Source organism: Prunus persica, chromosome G5, assembly GCF_000346465.2.
Source record: "Prunus persica cultivar Lovell chromosome G5, Prunus_persica_NCBIv2, whole genome shotgun sequence".
Taxonomy (NCBI): Eukaryota; Viridiplantae; Streptophyta; class Magnoliopsida; order Rosales; family Rosaceae; genus Prunus; species Prunus persica.
In genome coordinates, this window is record NC_034013.1 from 4,893,395 (window position 1) to 4,903,535 (window position 10,141).

The window sequence follows — 10,141 nt, forward strand, 5'->3', positions numbered from 1 at the left end:
AAAGTTCCATTTTGAAAGTTGAGGGATCAAAGCTCAAGTCAATATAAAGTTCAGGGACCACAGCTAATAATATTGTTTTCTTTTTGTCAATATATATATGCACTGTGGTCCAGCCAAGTTGAGACCAAACAGAAAGTGACATGAACTGAGCCCCATTACGAGAAAAAATGGAAGGCCACTCTCATTTCTCACTTCCATTTCTTTCTTGATGGTTCATGGTGATAATGCTTTGATTTTGACAAAATAAAACTTTAGTTTCTATCCTTGAAACACTATTTATTTTCAGCCTTGCCCTTCAAATTTTCTGTACAATACTTGCAAGTTGCAGGACAAGGAACTGCCAACTTGCAACCACATCGTTATGGCCTAAACCAGCAAACATTTCTAATTCTCTCCTCTCTTCTTTAATAATATTTTTTATTTAACAAGTGATGGCCTAAATTACTCTAAATTAATCCAATTTACGAAAGAGAATTGACTGCATTGGCTGACTCGCCTAACACCGTACGCAATAATGTTATAGATAAACCACAAGTCAGCTTCCCACTAAGCTCATGTCAGTGTAGACATTGTTGTCCTTTCCATTTAAACAGCAATACAAGTAGGACCTACCCAACAGCACCAAAAGGGACCTCAGAATGGATCACAACTTCACAAGACCTTCTATCAGATAAAAAGTTACAAACCCAAGTAGGACTTTTTGTGTTTGGAACTATTTACAAGCAGAATTTTCACATGAGGCTGATTCACAGACGTGGCCAACCCTTGGCCATCCCAATCCAATTGTCAACATTCTGAAAATGACTTTTTCTTTCACTGTGGAGAGTAGGATATGATCAAAGTTTGCTTATTTCAATGTGCCTACATCTGACTATAGTCTCTTGACATGTGGTTTTTTAGTTGGGATGATGGGCAGTAAGCACATGAAGATCTGGTGGCTCCGAGACCACAATAGACAGCTGGTCCTCACCAATCAAGTGTCTAACACATGCAATATTTGACAAAAAAGAACATTTTGCTAAAACATTATGGAGACTTTATTGCCTGAGGACCATACTAGCCTTGTGATCATGATGGGACCCGGTCCACATCAGCGGGTGTTAGAGCGGTTGACGTGAGGAGGGATGTTGCAGATGCCTTGCCTTGATAGCTCATCTAGTACACCTTCAGTGGAAGGAGGCTTAAGGCCCAAAGGAAGTGGTAGCCATGGCTTGCTTATTGCCTCCTTCACAACCTTGTCAACTACCTCTTCTGCCTGCAAAAGACAGATAGCAAAAGAGATTAAATTTCATGTGCATATTTGGAGTTTGGTTGTATGTTACCCTACCACTTAAATTATTTATGACTTGTCTACTTCAAGTAGCAAATTGATCCTATCCAATGTCATTCAATCACATTGATACATGAATGACTCCATTGCCGTTCAGTTTGTTTTGCCATACTTTCCCCCTTGTATATACATAATCAATTGGATATGCAATTAATGCAAATCTAATTGGATGTCGACATTTGCTCAAGTGAAAGATTGAATCTAAACCACGTATGCTACCATATTGACTCAAATGAAAACGACTGGCACTAGCTAGAAATTCAAGGTTTTCACATTGCTATACAAAATGAAATTCAATGTCTAAATTTAGAACAATGTACATAAAGGGTTTCTGGTGTTACCGGATGAAGGTCAAACGAATTATCAACTACACCGGCGTGAAAACCTGCTGCATTCTGCAATTTAGAAACAAAGTGTGTGAAAGAAGATAGGGTTAAGATGCATGCCTAACATGTATGCGTGGTTGAAAGAACAATCAACAGATTAAATGACCAATGCATAAACAAAATGTAGAAGTTTTCATTGGCATACTCACTTGAGGATAAGAGGGATAACCACCTTGCAGAGGTGGCATTACAGGACAACCCCATGCATCAGCTTGCATCTGTAACATTAAAATGGGGCAAATACAAAAGAATCTCCTCAATGAATAATGCTAATGCCACCATTCATATATATACTTGGGAAAGATGACAAACTTACCCCTTGATAAGGCTTCCAATGCCAACTTTCTGATGGTTGCCACTGGGGATAGCCAGGTGAACCCCACATCTGGACACCAGCTGGTTGACTGCCAGGTTGTCCCCACATAGGATAGACTGGTGCCATGGATAAGGAATTATTATAATGATATGGGGGAAAGGCCATGATAGGCTTCTGATTCTGAGGATAATAACTCCTTTGAATTGGATCTCTAGGATGTGGCAATCTCCGGTCGTCTTCCTTGGGTAAGATGTGTCTCTTATGCATGCGATATTTCTGCATGATAACAATTGTCAATTACCCCATTAGGTCAGAATGGGGAAGGGGGATTATCAACTTGTTAGCACTGATCAAAACAAAGACGGACACTCAGAAAAGAGGATTAACGTAACTGAGATCATAGGATTTCAAACAATAAAAATGCTTGGTAGAAAAAGTTCTCGAAGCAAAATTTTATCTCAGTTATGCGAACTGTATAGGATACGGCTTTCGATCATTTGCAACTATGGGGATACACATGCTTCAATTTACGAAGGAGAGCAGCAACAAAGACAGCTTCTTACTGATTCTCTTTTCTTATGTCTCAGTAATCAACAAATTTAGTATAAAAAGAGTTGTTATGCAATGCAATAGGTTTATCATAAAAACAAGTCTCAACAACATCTTAAGAGGTTCCAGCAATTATAGTTCCATCATCAAGCAAATGATAACTTGATTTGTTATCAAAGAATAAAATGCCCACCTGGAGATGGCTTGCTACATTATGCCTTGTCAAACCTTCGGCTTTCATCAGCTCTAGTATTCGAGAAGGAATGGCTTGATCCACACCCAATTGTTCCACTGCCTGCACAAATTTCTTGTGCAGTTCAGGCGTCCAATCTACCTGAAACCAAAGACAAAACCCCAAATGCGATAAGATTGTCAAAACAATCATGTGCACTCATAATCCTTTCTAATGAAAACAAATTAGTACATCATTTTCCGAGAGGACTACTAGTCTACTAAACCTGCAACATGCTTTTAGGTGGACTAGTTTTTTCCATTTTTAAGGACAGCTGACAAGACCAGAGCATCTTATTTTTTTGATAATCAAACTAAAAGGCAATGTTGTTTTATCAAGCAGTTGTTCTTCCAAGTCAATGGCAAGCTCAAATTTCGTGATCATAGATTAAACTTATGAATATTCATAATCAGAAGAGTCCAGTAAAAATTTGCACCCTTACTTGATGAATATAAAAAAGACTAGGGTACACATGCATGCAACCTTTTATTATGCACGCCTGGGGAAAATTGAGAAGCAACCAAATGCTAATGCTTCTCATGAACAGAAAAAACCGATGTTGCCAGCACCAGTATGGGGAACAATTGGAAGAGATCAAACAATTTGACATGATTCTGAAATCCAAATTACCTTCATCTTCTTCCGATTAGATTTGCATGAATTATTGGGAGCAGATGCTTTACTCAGATTTTCAGCAACACCACCAACGTCATTGGCACTGTTTCTATTATGCGGGTGCTGAGACCCATTAACAGAGTCATTTTCCTCTTTAACCACCCTTTTCCGAGTCATTTGAGGTTCACTCAGTTGAACTGTCCCTTCATCGATTGGATTGCCACATGTAGTTTCGACTGATTTAGATTCACTGTCATTCTCCCCACTCTCTTTCTCTGATAAGCAGTTAATTTGATCTTGGCAATCCCCATCAGCGAGTAATCGTGATCCCTGTTTAAGCTGCGGGGTTGAGGGAGCTGGGTACTTATCACTTCCTACTGACTGCTCACGGTCACTTTCATGAACCCTGGAAACATTTTCTGTTTCTACTGAAATTTTACATTTCTGCTCTTCAGTTTCCTGTTTGATCTGCAGTATGGATACTACAGATTCTTTGACAGGCTTCAGTGATTCAGAGATGGCACTCCCTCCTGCATTGAATGCCTGCTCAGGATTTACAAAATCAGAAAATTTCTACTTATGGCATTTGCATAAAACTTTGTGGTAGATCTTGACACAACGTTACCATACTGGACAGACCTTATGAACAACATGCTGCCAAATATTCCTGAGTTTGTCTTCCGAGAGTGGTTTCCGCAGGAACTCAACTGCACCAAGCTGAAAATAGATTGTCAAATATATGAATGAAATATGATTGACTGGAAAAGCAGTGTAGAATCTCCAGTTATGATTTGAGCAATAAGATGGTAGACCTAAATCGAAATCACCAAAATTAGCACTCCTTGATCAGGCAGCAGATTTCATAAGGAGAAGTTCACGGTGTTTGACTATTATTGAAATGAACTCTATGGGGGAAATATACCAGAAATCCAAACAGAGTAGAGCATGTTGCTGTTGCACTTTTGAATTAAATAAGAGGTTAGAGCAAATATCTTACCGCTATACACTTCATCATGGTGCTTAGGCAATGAATGTTTGAAGTCACTGTAAAGAAGATTTGGAAGCTTCACGTTAGAAATCAAGTAATATATTAGAAGCAACAAAGTTATCATTGACGTTAATGGTTAGTTATGCTTAATGATCTAACAAGTTATTCGAAACTCAGAAAGATACTAAACAATAAAACACAAAATATTTTTATAAAATGGTTAACATACAAAATCATCAAAGGAACTAAAACAGGAACAAATACAAATCATGAATAAGCAAAAGAAAAAATACAATTTTGTGTCAAATTTAAAATGGTTCAGGTTTACTTTATAAACTTACTAATGGTCGGCAAGTCCTTAGCAGTTTCGAGAAATTGGAAAACCCCATGGCCATTGCTTGCATTTACCTGGGACCATAAGTCTTATTAGGATATATCCAGCTACAGGAATGACAGCTAAAGCACTCTGAGACTATACTAATCAAGGGAATTGTTCAAAAAGTTCTAGGTGCTGAACTGAGCATCACAATGGTATTAAAATACTGAATAAGATGAAACAGGTTTAGCTGAGAACACATTTTCTAGAAAATGCTCCACCAAAGAACAGAGTGGGTTCTTTTTTCGTTGGGATGTTCCAAACCAGCTAACAAGAATCAATGCTCCGAAGAAGCACGTCAGATTTCTCTGAAAATAACAAAATTGAGTTATAGCTTCATTCAAGTTCAGTACCTCAACAATTGCAACTTGGAAACTTAGAGGATTGCTTGAAAATGCTGATAACGCTTCGGTTTCATTGCAAAATGTAGTAACTGCAATAGACATGATGATGTTACCAAAAGAGTGTATACATGAATGCAAAACAGATGTGCGCACAAACTGATAGAAAACAAACTTAGAAATTATACTGATAAAACAAAATAAAGATATGCTAGTTAGATCTAAACAGGATAACTTTGGTTTTTCCCCTGCATTCAACTTCTAATTTTAGTGCAGAGAAAAACATAAGTTTACCTTTAAATTCAAAATAAATATATAAAAAAACTGAAAGCCACTTTTCAACATTTGGATCACAAAAGTATAAATATGAAATTGGGATTTCAATTTATTTCTTTAGTGGAAAAGAGAAACGAGCTATGGTGATGGTGAGCAAGAAATTGATTCTTTTTCCATGGTCAGGTACCTTTCTAACCTCCATATGACTAAAATCCAAAACCACATTCAAACGGAAGCAAGAATCCATCTATATAGAGAAGCATTATAAGTTGCTTTAATGGGAAAAACGGGGGACCAGTATACTTATGGAAAATTAATGAAGAAATGGGAAAAGGGTGAAACCAGTATTTCTAGTTCAGGAAAGAAGGTTGTCTAAGAGAAAAAAAATGATAAAAACAAAAAGGGAAGATAGAAATTTCTCACCAATATAATCCATGGCCTCAAGCTTTGATTTTATCTCGGCCGCAGAACTGTTGTCTTCATCAAGGAGAAGAACTTTAAGGCCCTTGGGGAAATCTTTCCACTCTTGCAAATCATTAGCAGTGCAAACCATAGCTGGTTTGGCATCGTTTCTCAGGCGGTCCTAGGAAACTGTGTCAGATCACAGCTTATAACCATCCAATGAAGTCTGCAAGATCCACATGAACCACACATCAGAACCATATTTTTGTTAACTTTAAAGATTCCCAGAACTAAAACATACATATTGGAGAAACCCCATTGCAAATTGAATATGTTTATGCACGATGTAACTGTTAGATCTTATTTCCAGAACTTTGTAATAAGAAGAACAAAGAGAACCAGATAACCCAAGTTCTCTGTTGGAATAAGCAGAAAGATTTTACCCAAGTGTAAAGATCTTATTTGGTAGTGCTAATTTTGCATAACAACACAAATAGACATAAAACCCATGTAAGATCTCCGCCAAAGAACAAAAAAACTTACGAAAGATAAAGGACATCTTTGACCGTCAAAGAGGAAATGAAGAAAAATCAATAGAGAGTCTGAAACAAAAACTGGGAAATTTCTTCAGAGAGACTAAAAAGACAGACTTCAACCCACAAACGCATGCATGCACATATTGAGCACAAAAGCACCCCAAAAAAACCCAGAGTATATAATGTCTCAAAACTAAGTTGCAGCAAGCAAACTAAACATAGACCAACATGATCATTACCTCCAAGAAAATGCAGTGAAAGATAAAATCTTTCTTACTGTTTACCAAAACACCAAAAGATAAAATCTTTATCAGCTCCAGTATATGTAAAGATAAGGCTCTCTCTCCCCTCCTCGGGCTTTCTTCCACTTCTTTGGCTGTATATAGATAGAAAGCTGCTTATAACACAGAGAGAGAGAGAGAGAGAGAGAGAGAGAGAGAGAGGGGTTTAAGTGCGTCCTCTGAAGGGTGTCTGTCTGAGACCTGCACAATTACCATCGGTTGTTTACGGACCACAGAATATGCAAAAGGCTCTCTCTTTAAAAGTTCAGTCAATATAACCTTTCTTCCCCTTTTTTTTTTACACCTACTTTTTTGTGAATATCACAAAAGAAAACTACCCAGAAATCACTTTTCCCTCTCATAAAGTTATTTTTCTTTTAATTAAGAAATGATGAAGGGCAATCTCCTCTCCCAAGTTTAAGGATACCCAATGCTCTATCATTAGTATTAAAAGACTCCACATTTTTGTAAGGATTAAATCCACTTTGTCATATTATTTTATAATAATCTCACATAAGGAAATTTTTCATGATCTCAAGGTCCAAACTTTATATTATTGGAAAATGTTTTTATGTGCTTTATATTATATATTATTGGACCCAACAGAAGAAAATTATTTTAAGAAAATTATTGTACATCTTTTCGTTTTCTTCTCAGTGTATTATGCTATCTGGTTATTGAATGAAATTCCTTTAAATAAAATAAAAAAAATTGTTAGGTCACAATATAGTTTGGACCTTGATAGTTAAGTTAATATTCATAAGGAAATAGCTTAGGATATAATCAGAGACACCCAACCGACATTCAATTTAAATTCTTTGAGCCACTTGATTGATACCACAACACTCTTTTGTCTTTTCAACAGAGAGTGATTAAAGTGTCCTTTATTCTTTGATTTTGCTTTTCCTTTCCATTTGAAGTTTTTGGAAAGCCTAGCTTTTGCTTTGTTGTTTAGAGCCATAGACCCACATAATAATATCACATTATTAATTTGAAAGAAAATAAAATGATATCATTCTTTTTTTTATTAATTATGACATCCTTCATTTCACTTCACTCACATGTGAATTTTACATGCTTTTTAGCCTCCCACCATAAAAGCCTATGCAGACAACATCTCAATAAATAATGTAGAATGAAACACGTGAGTTTATATAGAACAATAAAATTTTCATTTTAATAATAATAAGTAACAATGCCATGAGTGGTTGTTAATGTTGATAATTAATACTAGGATCTTTGACAATTAACCTAGGATAAGATGGAAACCCATATATTAAGGCACTTCACTTTTCTTAATGTGTAATGGAAGTATTCCTACTAATCGTTTGGATTTATCAACTTTATTGTACGATCCATAACAAAAACAAAAACTAGGGTTTTTACTCTCTTTTAAATAAAATAAAAAATTAAATAAAACATGCATGGTAAACATGTAAAAAAATTTGGGTTGTTTTCCTTTTCATTTCTTTTTCTATTACTTTATTTGTTTCCTTTTCATTATATTTGTTTGATGTGGGACTACTTTATGTGGGACTTTTGTCCTTGCAGTATCTGAGTTTAATTGTATATAGTTCAACTGAATGTAAATAAGTTGAATGATAGTATAAAGTAAAATTGAAGCATTATAATTTATGATAAATATATATTCTTTTTTAAATTGGAAGTTGGGATGGGTTTGGGAGACTGACCCTCGATGAGGACTAGGACGAGGATTCTATAAAAATTCTTAAGGGATGGGGATGGGTAGGCATGTTGATGGGTCTGAGATGGAGCGAAGCACCTAAAATCTGACTTGACCCGATTTCAAAAAATTTCGACTCAATCTGGTCCAAAAATTCAACGAATCATTAACAACTAGATCCATATAAGATTTGTTGAATTATCCGATAACCCAATCCGAATTCTTTTAGAGATTTTCTATTTAAACCTCACACTTCTCTTAGTTCACCCCTACTTTTAACTTAAATTTTCACAATTTCTAAGAAAACCCCACTATCTTCCCAATCTACTCTTAAATACACCCCAATCTGAAAAAATAAGAAATAAAAGAGATTTTCTATTTAAACCCCACAATTTTCTTCGTTCATCTCAATACTTAAATCATTAAACAATATTTGTAGTATACATGAGATTTTGTTGTTTTCACAAGCTGTTTTTATCATGTGATTAGATCATATGGGAAACTGTAGTTTGTTTGGTTTCGTTTTATGATGACAGTGAAAACCAATGACCACAACATCTTTTTTTATTTTTTACCCAACGGAAAAGTGACATTTCGCCTACTGAGATAATATGATATAATGAAGTCATTTGCTATTTGAGAACATTGCTACAGTAAAAATGGCATTTAAGATGATAATCGTTATATACTTTTCTAAAACTTAATATGAAGAGTGTGTTAGTCTACAACCCAAACCGCCAGAATGAATATAACTCATGCTGCACGTGTCTGATAGGATGGTCACGTGTCTGTTAGTTAGGATGAGCTGGCTAATGAGCTGGCTGGTTGTTATTGTTGTTAATCTGTTCTTAACTTAATGCACTAGTTAGTTAGCTAGTAGATATATATAAGTCGATTGTAAAACTCTGTATTCACTTAAGAAGAGAAAATCTGTTTGAGAACTCTATTCTGTTTTGCTTTCTCTCTCTCTCTTTCTCAATACTTCTAGTCTAAAGAAGCTTGATTTGGTTCATCTATGACTCCCATGAATTCTCCAATCATGACTGCTATGGTTGCTCAGAAGGGCACCGTAGCCTCATCACCACCTGTTGCTCACGGTGATAATTTTCACTCTGCTATGGTTGATGAGTTTCAGGCTCTTGAAAAGCAGCATACTTGGACTCTTGTTCCTTATCAACCCTTCATGAACATTGTTGGTTGTAAATGGGTGTTCAAACTTAAGAAAAATGCTAATGGTTTTATTTCTCGGCACAAGGCTCGATTGGTTGCCAAAGGGTTTCATCAAGAGGCTGGTCTTGATTATGATGAAACATTCAGTCCTGTTGTCAAGCACTCTACAGTTCGATTGATCCTTGCTTTAACTGCTCAATATCATTGGTCCATTAAACAACTTGACGTGAAGAATGCTTTTCTTCATGGTGTACTTCATGAAGAAGTTTATATGCAACAGCCCCCTGGTTTTGAAGATTCTGCTCATCCTCATCATGTGTGCCGCTTATTGAAGTCCCTTTATGGGTTGAAACAAGCTCCTCGGGCTTGGAATGAGCGTTTCACTACTCACTTGCTCACCCTTGGTTTCGTTCAATCCTTGGCTGATACATCTCTGTTTATTCGCGTATCTGGGAGTGATCTTCTTGTTCTCCTCTTATATGTCGATGATATCATCTTGACTGGGAATAATAGTGTCTTGATTCAGCAGACCATTACAGCTCTCAGTCGTGAATTTGATATGAAGGATCTCGGCCAATTAACCTATTTTCTGGGACTCCAAGTTCAGTATACTTCCACCGGCATTCATGTTAATCAATCCAAATATGCGGCTGATCTTC

At 36.2% G+C, this 10,141-nt stretch overlaps 1 protein-coding gene across 4 annotated transcripts; it reads right to left on the bottom strand.

The window, feature by feature from the left end:
* LOC18775757 (two-component response regulator-like APRR2) lies at positions 489-6,861 on the bottom strand. 4 transcript variants are annotated; one of them, XM_020563966.1, is made up of 12 exons: positions 6,587-6,861; positions 5,833-6,037; positions 5,146-5,225; positions 4,758-4,824; positions 4,426-4,472; positions 4,068-4,145; positions 3,444-3,971; positions 2,775-2,915; positions 2,033-2,308; positions 1,866-1,934; positions 1,672-1,725; positions 489-1,255 (listed from the first exon to the last, which is right to left on the bottom strand). In XM_020563966.1, the coding sequence occupies exons 2-12, from the start codon at positions 5,960-5,962 to the stop codon at positions 1,091-1,093; spliced, it is 1,635 nt and encodes a 544-aa protein (XP_020419555.1). In that variant the 5' UTR covers positions 5,963-6,037; positions 6,587-6,861; the 3' UTR covers positions 489-1,090. The 4 variants fall into 4 exon arrangements, with proteins under 4 accessions (XP_020419555.1, XP_020419556.1, XP_020419557.1 ...); XM_020563967.1 differs by lacking the exon at positions 6,587-6,861 and adding an exon at positions 6,355-6,530; XM_020563968.1 differs by lacking the exon at positions 6,587-6,861 and adding an exon at positions 6,113-6,194.

Excerpts from the sequence above, each read along its gene's own strand:
- LOC18775757 (XM_020563966.1), bottom strand. The coding sequence starts at position 5,962 with ATGGTTTGCACTGCTAATGATTTGCAAGAGTGGAAAGATTTCCCCAAG. Across the intron at positions 2,916-3,443 it reads CTAATCGGAAGAAGATGAAG|GTAGATTGGACGCCTGAACT; the intron begins GTAATTTGGATT and ends CTTTGGTTTCAG. Across the intron at positions 2,309-2,774 it reads ATGTAGCAAGCCATCTCCAG|AAATATCGCATGCATAAGAG; the intron begins GTGGGCATTTTA and ends GTTATCATGCAG.